We start from the raw sequence: 25,369 nt of genomic DNA on the forward strand, positions 1-25,369 counted from the left end.
CTCGCCCGCATAACTCATTATAAACTACGTGTTAGTTCCCTCGCCCGCATACCTCATTATTAACTAAGTTTTAATATCCTCGCCCGCATACCTCATTATAAACTACGTGTTAGTACCCTCGCCCGCATACCTCATTATAAACTACGTGTTAGTACCCTCGCCCGCACATCCCATTATTATCTACGTTTTAGTACCCTCGCCCGCATACCTCATTATAAACTACGTTTGACAACATTTGAACCATATTTGTCGCCCGTATACCTTGTAGGGAAATTGTTGCTCAGACAGTTTGGTTAGCAAACATTACTTTGAACACGAAAACTGTTTTTAAGATATTTTATTTCATTGTTTCACAAGCTTTTCTAAACTTAACTGACCAATACTAAATAGCCAAAGCTTTTTATACCCAGTAACCTGAGTGGCATGCCAAGAATGGATACAATCTACGTGTGACCATTAGCGATCAAGACCCGACAGTTATATAGAACTGACCGATACAGCAGGCATACAGGGTGCAGTGTTCATTTGGCCACTAGCAGTAAAAACCCAACAAGTCTTGATTTGACCGATACTGCAAGCAAAGACGCAATCTACATGAGACCACTAGCGGTCAACAAACATGGGAGATTAATATCTGCACAGTTTGACCATAACAAACATCGGACAAATTGTTTTCACGAGACTTATAGTGGTCCAGATAAGAACCTTCGAACTGACCGATACAATATATACCTCTAACAGCCACGATAAGACATGTTACGGCTGACAAATAAAAAAAATACAAAGTACATTTTCTAAACTTAACAACAACTGGACAACACCAGCAAAATTCTTAAGACAAATTATAAACAATCAGAGGACAAAATTCTTCGTGAAGCCACCAGCGGTCAAGATTCACTAATTATGACCAGCCAATAGAACTGGTCATGATAGCTCCCATTTTTTATCTGCACACGTGAAAACGCACCAAAAAACACATAAGGCACATCAATAGAGGACGAGTTTGATACGCCATTATCACACACATCAATCGAGGACGAGTTTGATACGCCCTTATCACACACATCAATAGAGGACGAGTTCGATACGCCATTATCACACACATCAATAGAGGACGAGTTCGATACGCCATTATCACACAAATCAATAGAGGACGAGTTTGATACGCCATTATCACACACATCAATAGAGGACGAGTTTGATACGCCCTTATCACACAAATCAATAGAGGACGAGTTTGATACGCCATTATCACACAAATCAGGCAATGACATCCACCGGGAAAGTTCGATTCCATATTTGACTATCATCGGTATTCTTCTCCTGGATCGGTACGATGAATCTGCAATAAGATGGTACATTTCGGTTAATTTTCGGTGAATCTTGGTATTGTCTTTACAGTGTTTATTATGTGATGTATTAGTTTTATACTGACACGAAAGTGAAACATTTTATATGGCGTAGTGAGGAATCTACGCCGTTTCGCCCTGGATCCCGTTCTTTTGTTTCGCCATATTAATCCAGTTCGCCCATGTCGTTTCGCCTTAATGTATAGATACTTTCAAAAGCGATACATATCATATTAAATTTAGTAAATTATCTTTAAAAAACAAAAATGCTGTGTTATGTTTCGCGAAGAGTTGTTTTACCGGAAGAACTTTCTAACGTTATCATAATATTATTCTGTACAGAAATATGATCTCTAATGATGATGTCTAATAACTAAGAAGGCGAAGGAACTCTTTGACTAGACATACACTACTAACAGGCAAGAGACAGTTTGGCCCTAAATAATCACGTTTTCAGGGAGAAACAACCTAGCGCGAAATCGAAACAACCCGACACCCCGGTGAAGGACAGAATGCTTACCTAGCGAGGGATTGGGTACCAGTAGTTGATATGACGCTGAATGCAGAGTGGGAACAGCACCATGTGTTCCTCCCCAAATCGCTGACAGAACTTCCTCTGCCAATACAGGTCGTCCTGTGGCAGTTCCTTGGTCAGTACGATGGACAACTCTAGTCCATAATTGAATAACATCATGGCATTTGACCGCTCTGCAAAATTTACTTTGTCCCTCTTACGATATCCAGACGGTTTCCATAAGGATCGTCTTTTCACCTGACACGGAGCAGTTCCACAGTAACGACACTGGGAAGGACCTGAAAAGTATAAATACATTTTACGACGGATTGAAGGACATGAACAAGCAGATATAGGTTACGATAACTAGAATGGCTTGCAATTCACCCTACTCGGGATGTCACCGTGAGTGACCAGTAGCCGTGAATGACACATTTTCATACCTTTTTATTTCGTCAAATCAAACACCGGCGTAAAGGCTTGAACTGACTCTGTTCTAAGTTCCATCACAGCCGCAAATTAAATTAGTGAAAGTTAAAGGTCGTTCATGGTTACTTTCAATTCAAGTTTGTTTACACACGTACCAAACTATTGCATACGGGTATTGTCGAAAGATGATTACAGTCCATCATGAAGTATTTGACAGTGAATGAATGTATCAACGAAAGAAACTGAAACAACGAAATATATGGAAACACCAACATCTAATGATAAATATTACTTACGAGTTCTCCATTCGTGGACTATTGTAACGATGGCCGACCATTTCTCTTTGGCGCTGGCGCCAACCGACGGCGCATACCTCAACAGCACACTTAGAATCACACAGAGGAGTATCCAGAATACCTCATTTCCAATTCGCTAAAATATATTAAAATAATACACAATTTCCCGGGCATCACACATCACAAAATTCTGACAATATACATATGTACATGATTTACAATCCTTTGATAGGTAGCTCGTAACATAATGATACATCAATGTCATTTTATAGTTCATGCCTTTCTTAAATAAAACTTTTTCGGTTGATATTTCGTGAATTTTTAAGTGTTCATCTATTTCTTGCTCAAATTCTCTGTCACTGCGTTCGCTGTATTCGATGGGAGGTTATTCCACATGTCAATAGCTCTCTGTGTGAACGACTATATTCCTTTATTTAACCTGGAATATTCTTTATACATATTTACATAAAGTTCTAGCCTTCTGTGTTCGAACATTATTTAATTGTAAATAAGATTTCGACTCCTTTGTCTGATTAAAACAGTTAGTGTTCCAGTCTAACAAACTGGTTACACGCAAAATGGTCGGAAACCGACTCTTACCCATGCCAGACCCGCAGGCGTTGGACATACTTTCTCAACTGCAGTCGCGGTGAAATAATGGAACAATCTTTGGGCATATCCTGTGACTGGCTCCACGCTGTAGAAATTTAGTTGAAAATCAAGGAAAAAAATATACTTTTCACGGACTTCGCTCTAGATGAACTCTATATCGACTTAAAGAGCCCACTACTGCTCATATATATATATATACTAGTAATAGTCCAAACTTACCACGTAAGGTGCCGATATACAGCAGGACCTTGCTGCATTGCGCTCAGTAATACCGCAAATATCAAGAATAACCTGATATCCATCATGGTAATCTAAGACTTACTATAAAAGGTAACTATCAGGGGAAAGACTGATCATCTCCGCCTTTGCCGATTGCTAAGCAGCTGAGCAACAAATGTGTGACGTCACAAGAGACGTATCTATATTACATACCGTGACGTCATGCAATTATCTAAATGCAAAAGGTATCAACCTGGCGACACTGCCTGTGTGGGTTAGATAGCTGTCAATTTCTGTTACAGTTTATTAGTCACACCCGGAGCCTAGCAACAGTTAATTCTTCAACTAGGACTAGGACAAACGCGTTGACAACAAATTAAAGCCAAACACAACCTCATAATTCAATGTGTCGCTTTCAATATATACATCTTCTCTGCATCCCTGGAATATGTCATGCCAAATCGAGGGCTCTTTACGCGACACCCTGCGGATAATACAAGTACACTTATCTGATTTTTTTTTATTATTAAAATAAGTAGGGTCGCGCGGCAGCGTAACGGTCAAATTGACTGGTTTTGAGGTCAGAAGGGAGAGTCCATTGTACCAAGGTAAATTTGACCTACTTTCAGATATTGCATAAAAGGGCAGACGTGCAGTCTAACATAAGTTACGTATTAGACTTTCACTTTTATACACATATTATTTTTCCATTGCCATTCACACTTTTAAAATTTGAATAAAGTCCCGTTAAATATATCTGCTTCGCAGCTAACGATAAAATTATACATTATCTATATTTTTTAGTATTACAAACAGCAAGATCTTCCGTGCACTATTTTACTTCGTATGCACAGTAATTTTCACAGTGTGCTTGGGTTGCTGCACACTGTTCAGTAGTCAGTGTGGATTCCTTCACTGTCACCAAAACAAAAGAACATAATTATACGACGGATTGATGCATAAACATGCAAGTTTGCAACGCTGTCGCTTGTTTAAAAACGATAGTTTAAAACAAAGTATACGTCTTTTTATTAAAAGTAGATGTAAACTTATAAATGTTTACTGTAAATTATCGCGGGTGGATATATTCGCGTTGTTACTCGTAAACAATGATTGTAGTGTGGAAATATTCGCGTTGTGACTCGTAAACAATGATTGCAGTACGGAAATGATTGAATTGCGGGAATATTCGCGTTGTGACTCGTAAAAAACCGATTGTGGTGTGGAAATATTCGCGTTGTGACTCGTAAAAAATGATTGCGGTGTGGAAATATTCGCGTTGTGACTCGTAAAAAACAATTGTTGTGTGGAAATATTTGCGTTGTGACTTGTAAACAAATGATTGCAGTGTGGAAATATTCGCGTTGTGACTCGTAAAAAGATGATTGCAGTGTGAAAATATTCGCGTTGTGATTCGTAAACAATGATTGCAGTGGAAATATTCGCGTTGTGACTCGTAAAAAATGATTGCAGTGTGGAAATATTCGCGTTGTGACTCGTAAAAAACGATTGTTGTGTGGAAATATTCACGTTGTGACTCGTAAAAAACGATTGTGGTGTCGAAATATTCGCGTTGGCAATAATTTTCAAATCCATATATTCTATAAATTTATAATCTACATACTTTATAAATGAGTATTCGTGTGTTGATTTGTTCGCCCAAATTTTCTCAACGCTAAAGCATGTGAATTAACAGTATGCTTACTTTTTAAACCTGCCTAAACAAGTGCATGCTTTTCTTCGAGAAGCGTATCTTGCACGTGCAAGATAAAGGACACTAAGTTACTTCTCTAAGACAGAGTTACAAACAGTTCGAAATTAATGTGGATGTACCTTACCATATTCCAAAAAAGCATTATCATATGCATGTTTATTTTGCATATAAATGCGAATTTAAATGCAATATTTGAAATGTTTCACAGTTTGTCAACCGATATTTGATGGAGGAAGATTGACCTGTTAAACTCTGTCCATGACGAACAGGGAATGTGTCATTTCCGATGAAGCGGACTGAATAAAGTGGATTATAATGCTTAAATAATGTTGCGACTAAAAGTGTTTTAAGTCGTGGTACAGTTGTACCACCGAGAACAATGTGTTTTAAGTCGTGGTACAGTTGTACCACCGAGAACAAAGTGTTTTAAGTCGTGGTACAGTTGTACCACCGAGAACAATGCAAATAAAAGGTAAAAGCCTTTATATTACTCTGGCTGTTGCGGAGATATTAAAATTCAATAAAAATAATTAATACTTTCGCAGTCATGATTCGCAAAAAATATAGATACAAGGTTACAGACATGAAATTCACGGCAACATTTTATACTGCAGCTAGATAAGATAAGGGTACTTGACAAGGATCCCGCACTTTATCTGAAAGGATCCACAGGTAGACACCGTTTTAAGTGATCTGTTAAATGGCGGCCGAGCAGGATAATCGCAAATTGTGGAGACCGGAGTGGAAACGAGATGTGGTGTATCTCCACGTGTTCCCCCGTGAGAACGCCAAATGTCTCCCCAACTTTTCTCCTTACGCTATGAAACTGGAAATGTGGCTTCGCCTGAATGACATACCTTATGTGGTAGGTTGCTAACAGTCTTGACATTCTTTATTGAGTTGTTCACCTGAAAGTGACAAACACTGGTGCGAGTTGCTCTTCACTAATTTTATATCGCAAAAAGAATGTTGTTTTAAAACATACTGAAACACTTATTATTATACATTATGTTTGTAAAAGCGTGTCTGATGGTGTTATATTAATTACTTGACGAGAAAAAAGACTCTTCCATGCCCGGGGTTGTAGGATAGGGAAATTCCAGCCGAGAGGTTTGGCTTTGAAAGAGTATTTTTCTCTCATTCCAACCACCAAAATAAGCTGAGAAACCATGAAAATGCGTTTGGATTGGCTACCGTTTTGAAAATATCATTTTTTCCGTCGAGCTTTTCAGACGAAAACGAATATGTCAACCAGATTTAGCATACCTTATATTTGCAAACAGAGAATAAATCACATCTTTTTAACTTATACGTAAAATTTATCGTAAAAGGTTTTAATTTCATCATGTCGCCTTTTCCGCATTGCGGCATCGGAGATTTTCAAATTCGTGACGACACGTCATTATTGAGCCAATGTGCCGTCATGTCACGTAAAATGGGGTGTAAGATTGATAGAATCTTCCCCTACCTTGAGGGTGTGACAGAGAAATCTCCAACCCGAGGGATAATATTCTCGAATGTCTTACCCACGGCTTCTTACCCGAGGCTGTGCTGAGGGTAAGACATTCGAGAATATCATCCCGAGGGTTGGAGGTTTCTCTGTCACACACTCAAGGTAGGAGATGATTGTTTTTCTCCCATCCTGTTTCACTCACAAATCTGCCGACAAGCGGTGATTGCATGAATTATAACCATTGATTGCATGTATTACAGTAAATCAAGAGTTGTCTTCCATAGTCCGCTACTGTTGACGTGACGTCATACTATTGTTATGACTTAGATCGCGCCATTCTGCACGAAGCTATCTCCCCTTAAGGGGTGACAAGCTGATCTTTTCCGGCTTAAAAGTTAGACACACCTGTGAAGGGTGGATGAAATAAATGTCTTACATCCCTTCCCTACCCTGGACCGAGTAGCTCGGTCGTATTTACCTTATTTGGAGCTTCGCTAGAAAAGATAACAAGTGGTACCACACCTGAGTGCAAGAAAGACACGGCTTTGGTGATATTCAGACTAGCTGCCGGCTTGGAGGGTATCAGAAAACGCCTTTGGCATTTTGGCCAACCGATTCTAGGTCATGTCAAGTCAAGTCAAGTAAATTTTAATTAACGTCGATATGATTACAAAGATAACACAAGCTCGTTTGGTGAGCTTTTACAATCGACATAACAAATAAAACATACATAAAATAAGGTTTCATTAATTAAACAAGATATGTTCATGCTGTAAAAGATACAAATAGAGAGGAGGCATCTAATAAAACATATTTAAATTTAAATAAATAAGAATAATAATAATATTTAATGCGGTAAAAATGGCATGTTACATTTATCACATTTTGAATATCATTTATTATTTGATCACATTTGCTTATAATTTGATTATGAGATAAAGGAAAGATATAAAAGGTAACCATCATTTTTTTGGCCAACCATACAGTCGAACTTCGCTGGCTCCAAGTTGCAGGGACTATTTTGATAAGTCTTAATTACCGGAAGTTTTAATTTCATTCCAACTTCCGGTAATTGAGACACAACAAAAACCTTGAAGTTTTGCCATACTTTTTTTTGCACTTACATTGTAACAGCAATACGATGTGGTGTCGAGTCGGAGAAAGTTAGAAGGCACATTTTCGCCAGTCTTGTATAGCGTCCGGTAACGGATACGGAAATACCCTTTCGGAAAGCTTCGGACGGCTTCAGAAGCACGCGCACGTTTCGGTTCGAAAGTTTGCGTTCCTAATCGCTAACGGAAAGAACAAAGAGTTTGCGCGACCCAACACATTCTAGCGAATAACAGTAACCGTTTGTCACACTTCGTAAATCATTCGCAACAAATAGTTCCCCTACGTTTACCTTTCGTTATATTTCCAATTATGTAACACATTTTCAAACAGTTTCGGTCAAAGTTCGCCAGATGTATGCACTAACGACACAGACACTTCAATATCGAAAATAATAGGTAATATCTATATCTAGGTCAATAATAACTAACTATTTAGAATGTAAATATAAGGGAATATCTATGTATAGGTCAATAATAACTAACTATTTAGAATATAAATATAAGGGAATAACGATATCTTAGGTCAATAATAACTAACTATTTAGAATATAAATATAAGGGAATATCTATATCTTAGGTCAATAATAACTAACTATTTAGAATGTAGATATAAGGATTGAATGGCATTTTTTCAATGTTCATGCCGGTATGAATGAAAATTAATGACGTTCAAGCCCTATTTGATTCCTGTTGACCTCTGTTACTAGTATAACCAGCATGTTGGTATCTAGTGGAGTAGCCATTAGTCTGTCAATTGGTTCGATGTTGAAATGAGTGGTAGACAATCGCTGTTCAATTTTTTCCAGTTTTTTTCCTTTTTCATTCACCACAATCAGGTCATAGACCATAGCGGATTCTCGAGGAAAAGGCAGAACCCATTCATTCTGTTCAATGAGGAGGAGATACCAGATACTAACTTCATCATAGAGATGTTGTCGGCGTATTTCAACAAAGAAATTTACCCGGATGCGTCCTCCGAACTCAGGGCAGTTGGGAGATCTTTCTTAAAAATGGTGGAGGAAAACACAGCCTGGTATGTTAATAAACCTCTTTTCTCCCACAACCACTATAGGATTTCTCACTCCAAACTCATTGGATGTGTTCTTACCCACTGTTGGCAACACACTGGACGTGATTCCATTGGTTAATCTTCTAATTATGACGTCACATAAGAATGTTTTGCATGTAACTCTAAGGGAAATTGATTGTTTTCTATGTATAATATAACGTGATGGGAGAATATCATATATTATATGACCTACTTAATATGAACATATGTAGGATAGAAATATCATAAACAGCGGTACGAAGAAAACAAAGTATTAAGATTTGTTTATTCTCGTATTTTGGGGTAAAAATTCGAAAGAACGAGAATTCAGTTGTGTGAAATCTCGTCGTTTCGGGGTGAAGAGACACAGAACGAGCATTCAGGTTTGTTCATTTCGGGGAGATACGACGAAACAACGAAAAGACGAGGTTAATTAATTTTTCCTCTTGTCGTCTTTTGAAAATGAAAGAAAGAAACAACGAGAATTAAAAGCTACTGAATCTAGTTTTTTCGCTCAGAAAAGATCAAAATTAACGGCGATTAATTCTCATTGTTTTGTTCCTTTGACCCAAAAGACAAAACTGAAAAAAAAGTAAATCTTATTCATTCGTCTACTCGCCACGAAAAAAACAAAAGAACGAAAATTAAAGGTGAATAATTCTTCTCTTTTCGTCCCGAAACAAATAAGTGAAACAACTTAGTCTTTTTACATTTTTTTAAACCCCCAAAACGGCAATTTAATTTCAGACAGAGTGTAAACCAATGGACATGTACAATGTTATATTACACTATGTTATATTACACTTTGTTATCTTACACTTTGTTATATTACACTATGTTATCCTACACTTTGTTATCTTACACTTTGTTATCTTACACTTTGTTATCTTACACTTTGTTATCTTACACTATGTTATCTTACACTTTGTTATATTAAACTTTGTTAACTTACACTTTGTTTTATTACACTGTTATCTTACACTATGTTATATTACACTATGTTATCTTACACTTTGTTATCTTACACTTTGTTATATTACACTATGTTATCTTACAATTTGATATCTTACACTTTGTTATATTACACTATGTTATCTTACCCTATGTTATCTTACACTATGTTATCTTACACTTTGTTATATTGCACTATATTATCTTACACTTTGTTATATTAGACTATGTTATCTTACCCTATGTTATCTTTCACCATGTTATTTTTCACTTTGTTATATTGCACTATGTTATCTTACACTTTGCTATATTACACTATGTTATCTTACATTTTGATATCTTACACTTTGTTATCTTACCCTTTGTTATCTTACACTATGGTATCTTACAATTTGAAATCTTACACTTTGTTATATTAAACTTTGTTAACTTACACTTTGTTTTCTTACACTTTGTTATCTTACCCTTTGTTATCTTACACTTTGCTATATTACACTATGTTATCTTACACTTTATTCTCTTACACTTTGTTATCTTACGCTTTATTATCTTACACTATGGTATCATCCATTTTGTTATCTTACACGATTTATCTTACAATTAGTTATCTTACACTATATTATCTTGCACTTTGTTATCTTACACTTTTTGTTATCTTACACTTTATTATCTTACACTATGATATCATACACTTTGTTATCTTACACGATTTATCTTACAATTAGTTATCTTACACTATATTATCTTGCACTTTGTTATCTTACACTTTTTGTTATCTTACACTTTATTATCTTACACTATGATATCTTACACTATTTTATCTTACACTTTGTTATATTGCACTATGTTATCTTACACTTTATTCTCTTACACTTTGTTATCTTACACTTTATTATCTTACACTATGATATCATACACTTTGTTATCTTACACGATTTATCTTACACTTTGTTATCTTACACTATATTATCTTACACTGTTATCTTACACTATATTATCTTACACTTTGTTATCTTACACTTTGTTATCTAACACAATGCTATCTTACACTTTGTTATCTTACACTATGTTATCTTACACTTTGCTATCTTACACTTTGTTATCTTACCCTATGTTATCTTACACTATGTTATCTTACACTTCGTTATCTTTAACTATGCTATCTTACATTATCTTACACTTTGTTATCTTACATTTTGCTATCATACACTTTGTTATATTACACTTTGACAACTTACACTTTGTTATATTACACTGTTATCTACATGTACAATGTTATATTACACTATGTTATATTACACTTTGTTATCTTACACTTTGATATCTTACACTTTGTTATCTTACTCTTTGTTATCTTACACTTTATTATCTTACACTATGTTATCATACACTTTGTTATCTTACACGATTTATCTTACACTTTGTTATCTTACATTTTGCTATCATACACTTTGTTATATTACACTTTGACAACTTACACTTTGTTATATTACACTGTTATCTACATGTACAATGTTATATTACACTATGTTATATTACACTTTGTTATCTTACACTTTGCTATCATACACTTTGTTATATTACACTCTTACACTATGGTATCTTACACTTTATTATCTTACACTATGTTATCATACACTTTGTTATCTTACACGATTTATCTTACAATTAGTTATCTTACACTATATTATCGTACACTGTTATCTTACACTATATTATCTTGCACTTTGTTATCTTACACTTTGTTATTTTACACTTTATTATCTTACACTATGTTATCTTATACTATTTACACTATATTATCTTACACTGTTATCTTACACTATATTATCTTGCACTTTGTTATCTTACACTTTGTTATAGTACAATGTTATATTACACTATGTTATATTACACTTTGTTATCTTTAACTATGTTATCTTACATTATACTTTGTTATCTTACACTTTGTTATAGTACAATGTTATATTACACTATGTTATATTACACTTTGTTATCTTTAACTATGTTACCTTACACTTTGTTATCTTACACTTTGCTATCATAACCTTTGTTATATTACACTCTTACACTATGTTATCTTACACTTCGTTATCTTTAACTATGCTATCTTACACTTTGCTATCTTACATCTTACACTTTGTTATCTTACACTTCTTACACTTTGTTATCTTACACTTTACTATCATACACTTTGTTATATTACACTCTTACACTATGTTATCTTACACTTCGTTATCTTTAACTATGTTATATTACACTCTGTTATCTTACACTTTGTTTTCTTACACTATGTTATCTTATACTATGCTATCTTACGCTTTGTTATCTTACACTTTGTTATCTTGCACTATGTTATCTTATACTATGCCATCTTACACTTTGTTATCTTACACTTCTTACACTTTGTTATCTTACACTTTACTATCATACACTTTGTTATATTACACTCTTACACTATGTTATCTTACACTTTGTTATCTTATACTTTGTTATATTACACTGTTATCTACATGTACAATGTTATATTACACTATGTTATATTACACTTTGTTATCTTTAACTATGCTATTTTACACTTTGCTATCTTACACTTTGTTATCTTACCCTATGTTATCTTACACTTTGTTATCTTTAACTATGCTTTATTATACTTACTTTGTTATCTTACACTTTGTTATAGTACAATGTTATATTACACTATGTTATATTACACTTTGTTATCTTTAACTATGTTATCTTACATTATACTTTGTTATCTTACACTTTGTTATAGTACAATGTTATATTACACTATGTTATATTACACTTTGTTATCTTTAACTATGTTACCTTACACTTTGTTATCTTACACTTTGATATATTGCACTATGTTATCTTACACTTTGTTATATTAAACTTTGTTAACTTACACTTTGTTTTATTACACTGTTATCTTACACTATGTTATATTACACTATGTTATCTTACACTTTGTTATCTTATACTATGCTATCTAACACTTTGTTATCTTACACTATGTTATCTTACACTTTATTATCTTGCACTATGATATCTTACACTTTGTTATCTTACTCTTTGTTATCTTACACTTTATTATCTTACACTATGATATCTTACTCTTTGTTTACTTACACGATTTATCTTACACTTTGTTATCTGACACTTTATTATCTTACACTTTGTTATCTTACACTATATTATCTTACACTTTGTTATCTTACACTTTGTTATCTTACACAATGCTATCTTACACTTTGTTATCTTACACTATGTTATCTTACACTTTGTTATCTTACACTTTGTTATCTTACACTTTATTATCTTACACTATGATATCTTACTCTCTTACACTATGTTATCTTATACTATGATATCTTACACTTTGTTATCTTACACTTTGTTATCTTACACTATGTTCTCTTACACTTTGTTATCTTACACTTTGTTATCTTACACTATGTTATCTTACACTTTGTTATCTTACACTTTGTTATCTTACACTTTATTATCTTACACTATGTTCTCTAACACTTTGTTATCTTACACTTTGTTATCTTACACTATTTTATCTTACACTTTGTTATCTTACACTATGTTATCTGACACTTTGTTATCCTACACTATGTTATCTTACACTTTGTTATCTTACAGTTTGTTATCTTACACTATGTTATCTTACACTATGTTATCTTACACTATGTTATCTTACACTTTATCTTACACTATGTTATCTTACACTTTGTTCTCTTTAACTATGTTATCTTACACTTTGTTATCTTTCACTTTGTTATCTTACACTATGTTATCTTACACTATGTTATCTTACACTATGTTATCTTACACTTTGTTCTCTTTAACTATGTTATCTTACACTTTGTTATCTTACACTATGTTATCTTACACTATGTTATCTTACTTGAGGTCTTTTTAAAGGATCTGAGACATTTTTCAGGACTATATACTGGTACCGTTACGTCCACCACCTGCCGGAGTATATGAAATATGTGAAATTTCATGATGACGAGGAGATGAACGAAAAGGCTGGAAAGGATCTCGGAAAATATGTACGTCAAATTCTAAATAATGATATTTCGGTATCGTAATTTGACATTTATTTATTTATTTGTTCGTTTTATGTTCCCATTCTTTATGAGGACAGAAATCATATATAGTAAGAATGGACAATGTTTATACATCTTACTACTACTTAGTGATATGACTTGTTTGTAACGATAATGAGTGAATGGCAAATTTACAACTATATACGTAAGCACCTTTTTGGAAAGCTATTTATAGGGCCGGTTGTTGTGGGTAGGTATGTGTGTGTGTGTGTGTGTGTGTGTGTGTGTGGTTAGAATAGAAACACAAAGCTGCGGTTGCCGCTGTTCCAAGTGGTGCGCGCGCTTTCTTAAAATCTAAAACAAGGAAGAATACTTTAACCTAACTGATTGTGATGAACTCAGTCCAAGATAATTAAAAGGACAATTATTCGTGATAAACCGGTAACAGATAATTCCTCTTTTCGATAGCATGTCATCTTTTCTTTGAAATCATGACATGTGATAATGATTTTTTTACCAGGCGTATAGGCACGATGACAGATACTCAACCGAAATTAACATTTATTGGGGTTGATACAATAAATATTGATTTTATAGAATATCTTGGTTAGGTTTGGTTTGATTGGATTTGGCGTATTTTAACAGTTTGGCCCATTTAAGAACGTACCCCCATTTGTGTAATGAATGTGAGTGCTTTAGGCGACTGGATGGTGTATTGGCCTCCCTGCATTAGCACGATCTGACACCGACTTTAGAGTGCTACCTCACTGAAATAACATGCCGAAGTCACACAGGGCAGCATTCCATCCAGTTACGTTATGCTGACAACGGGTTAATCAGTTGCTGCGCTTCCGTCAAATCTTAAACGTTAAACATGGAATAAGAACAACCATTTTAAGGACTTTTTTGTGTCGTCCCGAGAATTTCTTGGTCATAACCGTGATTACCGTGGAATGGTACTAGTAAGTTGAATGCTTGACTTTTGAGGGACATCTTTTCTGACGGAAAGGACTTGGTCATACTTTTTTATTTACAGCCAGTTTTGTCTATAATCTCAATGTTTCGCGTTCAGGTGAAAGACCGAGCTTGGAGCCATGGCATTGGTCGCCATAGTAACGAAGAAATCTACAAGATAGGGTGTGACGACGTCAGAGCTATTTCAACCTTCCTTGGACCGAAGATATATTTTCTCGGAAATACACCAACATTGGTAAGGATCTAATTCAATGTAAAAGTTCATAAACAAATTTCACGATATCGAAAGTCAAAACACATCTTAGCACTCTTTGTCTGGTTTTCATCCTAAAAGTAGACCAGGTATTAATGGCGACAGAGTGCATATTTATGATGTCGACTATAGCCTGGGGAAAAGGTAAGGGGGTCAAATGAGGAGTCCATTAAAACGCGATAGTGAAGCAATACCCCTGTTTGTATGGGTTTAAAACATGGCTGCAATATGTAAGCATTGCTTTCACCATTGAACATAAGATGAACAGGTAACTAAGAAACGAACAAACGTCTTTTAAAAACGAAGGAGTACGAATCAATACTTTTAAGCTATTCAGAAATAATTATATCAATAATTTTACAGCTATGTTCAGTTTGTCAGCCTTTGTCAGTCATAGACGTAACACGTAGTCACACAACCAAATACGTAAGATATGAACACGCAAAAAGTTACGATATATGCCGTAAAACAGTGTGCAGTTTTGTGCATTATTCCGCTGTGTATAAACCGCTTCGCGGATTTATGCGAAGTGCACGAATTTATTTCATAAAACCTCAAAAATAATCCTGGTTATTCCTTAAATAATAGAATAATGATAGATTGATATTAAATATGGTAAGAAATAATACAGAAGACAGGGGCCAGCTTGCTTGTACGCAGACAGGTTTAAATTTCTATCCTTGTACCCAGACAGGTTTAAATTTCTATCCTTGTACCCCGACAGATTTAAATTTCTATCCTTGAACCCAGACAAATTTAACTTTCTATCCTTGTACCCAGACAGATTTATATTTCTATCCTAGTACCCAGACAGATTGAACTTTCTATCCTGGTACCCAGACATATTTAACTTTCTATCCTTGTACCCAATCAGGTTTTACGTTTGCTATCCTTGTACCTAGACAGATTTAACTTTCTATCCTTGTACCAAGACATATTTTACTTTCTATCCTTGTACCCGACAGATTTAACTTTCTATCCTTGTACCAAGACATATTTTACTTTCTATCCTTGCACCCAGACATATTCAACTTTCTATCCTTGCACCCAGACAGGTTTGACTTTCTATCCTTGCACCCAGACAAATATAACTTTCTATCCTTGTACCCAGACACATTTTACTTTCTATTCTAGTTCCCAGACACATTTAAATTTATATCCTTGTACCCAGACACATATTACTTTCTATCCTTGTACCCAGACATATTTAACTTTCTATCCTCGTACCCAGACAGATTGAACTTTCTATCCTGGTACCCAGACATATTTAACTTTCTATCCTCGTACCCAGACAGATTGAACTTTCTATCCTGTTACCCAGACATATTTAACTTTCTATCCTTGCACCCAGACAGGTTTGACTTTCTATCCTTGTACCCAGACAGACTTAACTTTATATCCTTGTACCCAGGCATATTTAACTTTCTATCCTTGTACCCACACAGTTTTAACTTTCTATCCTTGTACCCAGGCAAATTTAACTTTCTATCCTTGTACCCAAACAGGATCCTTGCACCCAGACATATTCAACTTTCTATCCTTGCACCCAGACAGATTTAACTTTCTATCATTGAACCCAGACAGATTCATTTTTCTATCCTTGTACGCAGACATATTTAACTTTCTATCCTTGTGCCCAGACAGGTTTTACTTTCTATCCATGTACCCAGACAGGTTTTACTTTCTCTCCTTGTACCCAGACATATTTAACTTTCTATCCTCGTACCCAGACAGATTGAACTTTCTATCCTGGTACCCAGACATATTTAACTTTCTATCCTCGTACCCAGACAGATTGAACTTTCTATCCTGTTACCCAGACATATTTAACTTTCTATCCTTGTGCCCAGACAGATTCATTTTTCTATCCTTGTACGCAGACAGATTTAACTTTCTCTTATCCTTGTACGCAGACATATTTAACTTTCTATCCTTGCACCCAGACAGGTTTGACTTTCTATCCTTGCACCCAGACAAATATAACTTTCTATCCTTGTACCCAGACACATATTACTTTCTATCCTGGTACCCAGACAGGTTTTACTTTATATCCTTGTACCCAGACAGGTTTTAATTTCTATCCTTGTACCCAGACAGGTTTTAATTTCTATCCTTGTACCCAGACAGGTTTAACTTTCTATCCTTGTACCCAGACACATTTTACTTTCTATTCTAGTTCCCAGACACATTTAAATTTATATCCTTGTACCCAGGCATATTTAAAATTGTTATCCTTGTACCCAGAGAAATTTTACTTTCTTTCCTTGTACCCAGACAGATTTATCTATCTATCCTTGCACCCAGACATATTTTACTTTCTATCCTTGTACCCAGCCAGGTTTTACTTTCTATCCTTGTACCCAGCCAGGTTTTACTTTCTATCCTTGTACCCAGCCAGGTTTTACTTTCTATCCTTGTACACAGACAGGTTTTACTTTCTATCCTTGTACCCCGACAGGTTTTACTTTCTATCCTTGTGCCCAGACAGGTTTTACTTTCTATCCTTGTACCCCGACAGGTTTTACTTTCTATCCTTGTGCCCAGACAGGTTTTACTTTCTATCCATGTACCCAGACAGGTTTTACTTTCTATCCTTGGACCCAGACAGATTCATTTTTTTCTATCCTTGTACGCAGACAGATTTGACTTTCTCTCCTTGTACCCTCACATATTTAACATTCTATCCTTGTACCCAGACAGATTTATCTGTCTATCCTTGCACCCAGACAGCTATAACTTTCTATCCTTGTACCCAGACACATTTTACTTTCTATTCTAGTTCCCAGACACATTTAAATTTATATCCTTGTACCCAGGCATATTTAAAATTGTTATCCTTGTACCCAGAGAAATTTTACTTTCTTTCCTTGTACCCAGACAGATTTATCTGTCTATCCTTGCACCCAGACATATTTTACTTTCTATCCTTGTACCCAGCCAGGTTTTACTTTCTATCCTTGTACACAGACAGGTTTTACTTTCTATCCTTGTACCCCGACAGGTTTTACTTTCTATCCTTGTGCCCAGACAGGTTTTACTTTCTATCCTTGTACCCCGACAGGTTTTACTTTCTATCCTTGTGCCCAGACAGATTCATTTTTCTATCCTTGTACGCAGACATATTTAACTTTCTATCCTTGTGCCCAGACAGGTTTTACTTTCTATCCATGTACCCAGACAGGTTTTACTTTCTATCATTGTACCCAGACAGGTTTTACTTTCTATCCTTGTACCCCGACAGGTTTTACTTTCTATCCTTGTACCCCGACAGGTTTTACTTTCTATCCTTGTACCCAGCCAGGTTTTACTTTCTATCCTTGTACACAGACAGGTTTTACTTTCTATCCTTGTGCCCAGACAGATTCATTTTTCTATCCTTGTACGCAGACAGATTTAACTTTCTCTTATCCTTGTACGCAGACATATTTAACTTTCTATCCTTGTGCCCAGACAGATTCATTTTTCTATCCTTGTACGCAGACATATTTAACTTTCTATCCTTGTGCCCAGACAGGTTTTACTTTCTATCCATGTACCCAGACAGGTTTTACTTTCTATCCTTGTGCCCAGACAGGTTTTACTTTCTATCCTTGTACACAGACAGGTTTTACTTTCTATCCTTGTACACAGACAGGTTTTACTTTCTATCCTTGGACCCAGACAGATTCATTTTTTTCTATCCTTGTACGCAGACAGATTTGACTTTCTCTCCTTGTACCCTCACATATTTAACATTCTATCCTTGTACCCAGACAGATTTATCTGTCTATCCTTGCACCCAGACAGCTATAACTTTCTATCCTTGTACCCAGACAGACTTAACTTTATATCCTTGCACCCAGACAGATCTAACTTTCTATCCTTGTACCAAGACATATTTTACTTTCTATCCTTGTACCCAGCCAGGTTTTACTTTCTATCCTTGTACCCCGACAGGTTTTACTTTCTATCCTTGTACCCAGCCAGGTTTTACTTTCTATCCTTGTACACAGACAGGTTTTACTTTCTATCCTTGTACCCAGCCAGGTTTTACTTTCTATCCTTGTACCCAGACATATTTAACTTTCTATCCTGTACCCAGACAGATTAATTTTTCGATCCTTGTACCCAGACAGATTTAACTTTCTATCCTTGTACCCAACCATATTTAACTGTCTATCCTGTACCCAGACAGATTCATTTTTCGATCCTTGTACCTAGACAGATTTAACTTTCTATCCTTGTACCCAACCATATTCAACTTTCTATCATTGAACCCAGACAGATTCATTTTTTTCTATCCTTGTACGCAGACAGATTTAACTTTCTCTCCTTGTACCCACACATATTTAACTTTCTATCCTTGTACCCAGACAGATTTTACTTTCTATCCTTGTACCCAGACAGATTTTACTTTCTATCCTTGTACCCAGACAGATTTTACTTTCTATCATTGAACCCAGACAAATTTAACTTTCTATCCTTGTACCCAGACAGGTTTTACTTTCTATCCTTGTACCCAGACAGGTTTTACTTTCTATCCTTGTACCCAGACAGGTTTAACTTTCTATCCTTGTACCCAGACACATATTACTTTCTATCCTTGTACCCAGACAGGTTTTACTTTATATCCTTGTTCCCAGACAGATTTTACTTTCTATCCTTGTACCCAGTAAAGATCTAACTTTCTATCATTGTACCCAGACAGGTTTGACTTTCTATTCTTGTACCCAGACAGGTTTAAATTTCTATCCTTGTACCAAGACAGATTTAACTTTCTATCCTTGTACCCAGACAGACTTAACTTTATATCCTTGCACCCAGACAGATCTAACTTTCTATCCTTGTACCAAGACATATTTTACTTTCTATCCTTGCACCCAGACATATTCAACTTTCTATCCTTGCACCCAGACAGGTTTGACTTTCTATCCTTGTACCCAGACAGATATAACTTTCTATCCTTGTACCCAGACAGATTTTACTTTCTATCCTTGTTCCCAGACAGATTTATCGGTCTATCCTTGCACCCAGACATATTTTACTTTCTATCCTTGTACCCAGACAGACTTAACTTTATATCCTTGTACCCAGGCATATTTAAAATTGTTATCCTTGTACCCAGAGAAATGTTACTTTCTTTCCTTGTACCATGACAGATTTATCTGTCTATCCTTGCACCCAGACAGATATAACTTTCTATCCTTGTACCCAGACAGGTTTTACTTTCTATCCTTGTACCCAGACACATTTTACTTTCTATCCTAGTACCCAGACACATTTAAATTTATATCCTTGTACCCAGGCATATTTAACTTTCTATCCTTGTACCCAGACAGATTTTACTTTCTATCATTGAACCCAGACAAATTTAACTTTCTATCCTTGTACCCAGTCAGGTTTTACGTTTGCTATCCTTGTACCTAGACAGATTTAACTTTCTATCCTGTACCTAGACATATTTAACTTTCTATCCTTGTACCCAGACAGATTCATTTTTTCTATCCTTTTACGCAGACAGATTTAACTTTCTCTCCTTGTACCCACACATATTTAACTTTCTATCCTTGTACCCAGACAGATTTAACTTTCTATCCTTGTACCCAGACATATTTAACTTTCTATCCTTGTACCCAGACAGATTTTACTTTCTATCCTTGTACCCAGACAGATTTTACTTTCTATCATTGAACCCAGACAAATTTAACTTTCTCTCCTTGTACCCAGACAGGTTTTACTTTCTATCCTTGTACCCAACCATATTCAACTTTCTATCATTGAACCCAGACAGATTCATTTTTTCTATCCTTGTACCCAGACAGGTTTAACTTTCTCTTCTTGTACCCACACATATTTAACTTTCTATCCTTGTACCCAGACAGATTTATCTGTTTATCCTTGCACCCAGACAGGTTTGACTGTCTATCCTTGTACCCAGTCAGATTTTACTTTCTATCCATGTACCCAGTAAAGATCTAACTTTCTATCATTGTACCCAGACAGATTTAAATTTCTACACTTGTACCAAGACAGATCTAACTTTCTAACCTTGTACCCAGACAGACTTAACTTTATATCCTTGTACCCAGGCATATTTAAAATTGTTATCCTTGTACCCAGACAAACTTAACTTTATATCCTTGCACTCAGACAGATCTAACTTTCTATCATTGTGCCCAGACAGGTTTGACTGTCTATCCTTGTACCCAGTAAAGATCTAACTTTCTATCATTGTTCCCAGACAGGTTTGACTGTCTATCCTTGTACCCAGAGAAATTTTACTTTCTTTCCTTGTACCCAGACACATTTTACTTTCTATCCTTGCACCCAGACATATTCAACTCTCTATCCTTGTACCCAACCATATTCAACTTTCTATCATTGAACCCAGACAAATTTACCTTTCTCTCCTTGTACCAACACATATTTAACTTTCTTGTACCAAGACATATTTTACTTTCTATCCTAGTACCCAGACAGATTTAAATTTCTACACTTGTACCAAGACAGATCTAACTTTCTAACCTTGTACCCAGACAGATTTATATTTCTATCCTAGTACCCAGACAGATTTAAATTTCTACACTTGTACCAAGACAGATCTAACTTTCTAACCTTGTACCCAGACAGACTTAACTTTATGTCCTTGCACTCAGACAGATCTAACTTTCTATCATTGTACCCAGACAGGTTTTACATTCTATTCTTGTACCCATACAGGTTTTACTTTCTATCCTTGCTCCCAGACATATTCAACTCTCTATCCTTGTACCCAAACATATTCAACTTTCTATCATTGATCCCAGACAGATTCATTTTTTCTATCCTTGTACGCAGACAGATTTTACTTTCTATCCATGTACCCAGTAAAGATCTAACTTTCTATCATTGTACCCAGACAGATTTTACTTTCTATCCATGTACCCAGTAAAGATCTAACTTTCTATCATTGTACCCAGACACATTTTACTTTCTATCCTAGTACCCAGACAGATTTAATTTTCTATCCTTGTACCCAGTCAGATTTTACTTTCTATCCATGTACCCAGTAAAGATCTAACTTTCTATCATGGTACCCAGACAGGTTTGTCTTTCTATTCTTGTTCCCAGACAGGTTTGACTGTCTATCCTTGTACCCAGTAAAGATCTAACTTTCTATCATTGTACCCAGACAGTTTTAACTTTCTATACTTGTCCCCAGACAGGTTTTACGTTTGCGTTCCTTGTACCTAGGCAGATTTATCTTTCTATCCTTGTACCCAATCCTTGTACCCAGACAAGTTTAAATTTCTATCCTTGTTCCAAGACAGATTTAACTTTCTATCCTTGTACCCAGACAGTTTTAACTTTCTATCCTTGTACCCAGGCAGACTTAACTTTATATCCTTGCACCCAGACAGATTTAACTTTCTATCCTTGTACTAAGACATATTTTACTTTCTATCCTTGCACCCAGACATATTCAACTTTCTATCCTTGTACCCAGACAGGTTTGACTTTCTATCCTTGTACCCAGACAAATATAACTTTCTATCCTTGTACCCAGACAGATTTTACTTTCTATCCTTGTACCCAGACAGATTTATCTGTCTATCCTTGCACCCAGACAGATTTTACTTTCTATGCTTGTACCCAGACAGACTTAACTTTATATCCTTGTTCCCAGACAGATTTTACTTTTTTATCCTTGTACCCAGTAAAGATCTAACTTTCTATCATTGTACCCAGACAAATTTAACTTTCTATCCTTGTACCCAGACAGATTTTACTTTCTATCCCTGTACCCAGACAGATTTATCTGTCTATCCTTGCACCCAGACAGATATAACTTTCTATCCTTGTACCCAGACAGGTTTAACTTTCTATCCTTGTACCCAGACAAATATAACTTTCTATCCTTGTACCCAGACAGATTTTCCTTTCTATCCTTGTACCCAGACAGATTTATCTGTCTATCCTTGCACCCAGACAGATTATACTTTCTATCCTTGTACCCAGACACATTTTACTTTCTATCCTAGTACTCAGACACATTTAAATTTATATCCTTGTACCCAGGCATATTTAAAATTGTTATCCTTGTACCCAGACAAATTTTACTTTTCTATCCTTGTACCCAGACAGATTTATCTGTCTATCCTTGCACCCAGACAGATATAACTTTCTATCCTTGTACCCAGACAGATTTAACTTTCTATCCTTGTACCCAGACAGGTTTAACTTTCTATCCTTGTACCCAGACAGATTTAACTTTCTTTCCTTGTACCCAGACAAATTTAACTTTCTATCCTTGTACCCAGACAGGTTTTACTTTCTATCCTTGTACCCAGACAGGTTTTACTTTTTATCCTTGTACCCAGACATATTTAACTTTCTATCCTTGTACCCAGACAGATTTTACTTTCTGTCTAAAGAGGAACTTCGGTATAGTCGATGATTTTCACTATCAAATATAACACATTCACTTGTAAATTATGACGTTCATGTGACGTCGTATTTTGTGGCACCATCAAATTAATTCGATGGACAGTAAGCCGATTTATAATAAGAAACACTTATTTAAATATTTTGACAAATATATTAAAATCGTTGTTATGTCCTAAAAGACGTTTTCTTGTGTCATAAGGACGTTTTTATGTCATAATGAGCATTCTCTTATGTCTAAAAGGACATTCCCGATGTCATAAAGGACGTTTTCTGATGTCTAACAGGAACCTTTTTATGTCATAAGTTACGTTTTCTTATGTCTTAAAAGACGTATACTTATGTCAAAATGGACCCTTTTCTTATATTACTTAATTTTTAAAATAACATTCGTCTCCATGTTTTTATGTCCTATAGGTAGACTGCACTCTGTTCGCCGTCCTGACCCAGATTACATGTGTCCCATTGGACTTTCCAATGATGAAGGTTATCCGTGAGGAATGTCCGAACTTACTCGACTATATTGAAAGGCTGAAGGTCAAGTGTTGGCCTCACTGGGATGACCAGAAGATATAACAACAAATACGACACACGTCTATTTTCTCCCTGTGCCGGACAAACAGAGTATAACATGTTTTACCCACATGCTATTTATTCCGATGTGGTTTCTTTTAGTAGACAATAAGTCCAATGTAATATATTTTTACCAAAATGAGTTATTCCAGTGCAGTCTATTTTCACAAGACTTTAACTCCATTATAAACTATTTTTAACAGATATCAATTCCATTTAGCGATCTTACTTTATCCGTTCACATTAGTGACAGGTTTACATATATACAGTACTGTCTAATGTTCATACTCTGTAATGTTGGCTATGAGTTTACGTAGACTTTCAGTGACAGCGGTATTGCAGAAATTACTGAGTTACCAAGAGTGACCTGCTCCTTTTTCGTAGTTTTCTTGTCCGATTTATTACATACTTACTAATAAATACGGTGTTTTTTCTTTGTACATGGAATACGACACAACCCATATCAAACCCGTATCACACCCCTTTTCTAATTTTCCCCATCTACCACCAGCAACGTCATTCGGAACCCCTTTATAACAACGGTTTAGCAATGACTGATGCTGGAAACGGCGACGACTGGGGGTAGAGCAAACACTGTAGTCTCGTGACAGCGATTCGGATTAAAGTAAGGAAACCTACTGAATCAAAATCACTACAAATGTTATAAATATATTATAATCGAGTTATTGTTGTTTATCGTTAGCAAATTTTTCTTTTTTCAATATTTCAAAGAAAAATGCATCATAAGATAGTAGATATATCCGTATCTTATTAATATGTATGTAATACACATACTAAACAGGCCATTTTCCATATCACACCCAGTATCAACCCTCGACCAGTATCAAACCTCGACCAGTATCAACCCTCGACCATTATCAACCCTCGAACAGTATCAACCCTCGACCAGTATCAACCCTCGACCAGTATCAACCCTCGAACAGTATCAACCCTCGACCAGTATCAACCCTCGACCAATATCAGCCTTCGGCCCTCTGGCTGATATTGGAGTCTCGGGTTGACACCGGGTGGGATATGGAAAAAGGCATGTATTATTCTCTGTGTACATGTCGTAAACACCTACTGAATAATAATGTACTACATACGACAGGTGTGATGCCCAAATATGTCCCATGTCTCTCATCTGATACTACATGTTTTATATCAACAATAAAGTACATGATACAAAATGTGGAAATTTGATTTCTATATGTGGCTATACTTCACAAACCGAAACTTCCATTTCGTGAACTATGTATCTATTCTTAGTGTAGGATAAAGGAGCGTAATCTCTAAATAGGAAGGGTAAGGAATTAACAAACAAATGCCTTCTACAAACAGTCTTCAGCAATAGCACAACACAACCAATTTTACCTTGTCAGTTGTAAAATATCTTCTTAGGAT

At 35.6% G+C, this 25,369-nt stretch overlaps 2 protein-coding genes across 3 annotated transcripts; one reads left to right on the plus strand and one right to left on the minus strand.

Moving 5' to 3' along the window:
- Positions 1 to 322: 322 nt before the first annotated feature.
- LOC110457307 lies at positions 323 to 5,655 on the minus strand. Its single transcript, XM_021508514.1, has 5 exons — positions 3,420 to 5,655; positions 3,189 to 3,285; positions 2,589 to 2,724; positions 1,870 to 2,162; positions 323 to 1,342 (listed from the first exon to the last, which is right to left on the minus strand). The coding sequence occupies exons 1-4, from the start codon at positions 3,503 to 3,505 to the stop codon at positions 1,870 to 1,872; spliced, it is 612 nt and encodes a 203-aa protein (XP_021364189.1). The 5' UTR covers positions 3,506 to 5,655; the 3' UTR covers positions 323 to 1,342.
- A 100-nt stretch (positions 5,656 to 5,755) lies between these two features.
- LOC110457305 (failed axon connections-like) lies at positions 5,756 to 24,647 on the plus strand. Of its 2 annotated transcripts, XM_021508512.1 has the most exons (5): positions 5,756 to 5,998; positions 8,535 to 8,731; positions 13,653 to 13,764; positions 14,834 to 14,971; positions 23,810 to 24,647. In XM_021508512.1, exons 1-5 carry the CDS (start codon positions 5,834 to 5,836, stop codon positions 23,966 to 23,968), a joined length of 771 nt encoding a protein of 256 aa, XP_021364187.1. In that variant the 5' UTR covers positions 5,756 to 5,833; the 3' UTR covers positions 23,969 to 24,647. The 2 variants fall into 2 exon arrangements, with proteins under 2 accessions (XP_021364187.1, XP_021364188.1); XM_021508513.1 differs by lacking the exon at positions 14,834 to 14,971.
- Positions 24,648 to 25,369: the final 722 nt, after the last annotated feature.

This window comes from Mizuhopecten yessoensis, unplaced genomic scaffold (assembly GCF_002113885.1).
Source record: "Mizuhopecten yessoensis strain PY_sf001 unplaced genomic scaffold, ASM211388v2 scaffold9085, whole genome shotgun sequence".
NCBI lineage: Eukaryota > Metazoa > Mollusca > Bivalvia > Pectinida > Pectinidae > Mizuhopecten > Mizuhopecten yessoensis.

Coding starts and splice junctions, on each gene's coding strand:
- LOC110457305 (XM_021508512.1), top strand. CDS start 5,834: ATGGCGGCCGAGCAGGATAATCGCAAATTGTGGAGACCGGAGTGGAAA. Junction 5,999..8,534: donor TGAATGACATACCTTATGTG/GTAGGTTGCTAA, acceptor CACCACAATCAG/GTCATAGACCATAGCGGATT. Junction 8,732..13,652: donor GTGGAGGAAAACACAGCCTG/GTATGTTAATAA, acceptor GACATTTTTCAG/GACTATATACTGGTACCGTT.
- LOC110457307 (XM_021508514.1), bottom strand. CDS start 3,505: ATGATGGATATCAGGTTATTCTTGATATTTGCGGTATTACTGAGCGCA. Junction 3,286..3,419: donor GTATATCGGCACCTTACGTG/GTAAGTTTGGAC, acceptor AAATTTCTACAG/CGTGGAGCCAGTCACAGGAT. Junction 2,163..2,588: donor AGTCCACGAATGGAGAACTC/GTAAGTAATATT, acceptor TATACTTTTCAG/GTCCTTCCCAGTGTCGTTAC.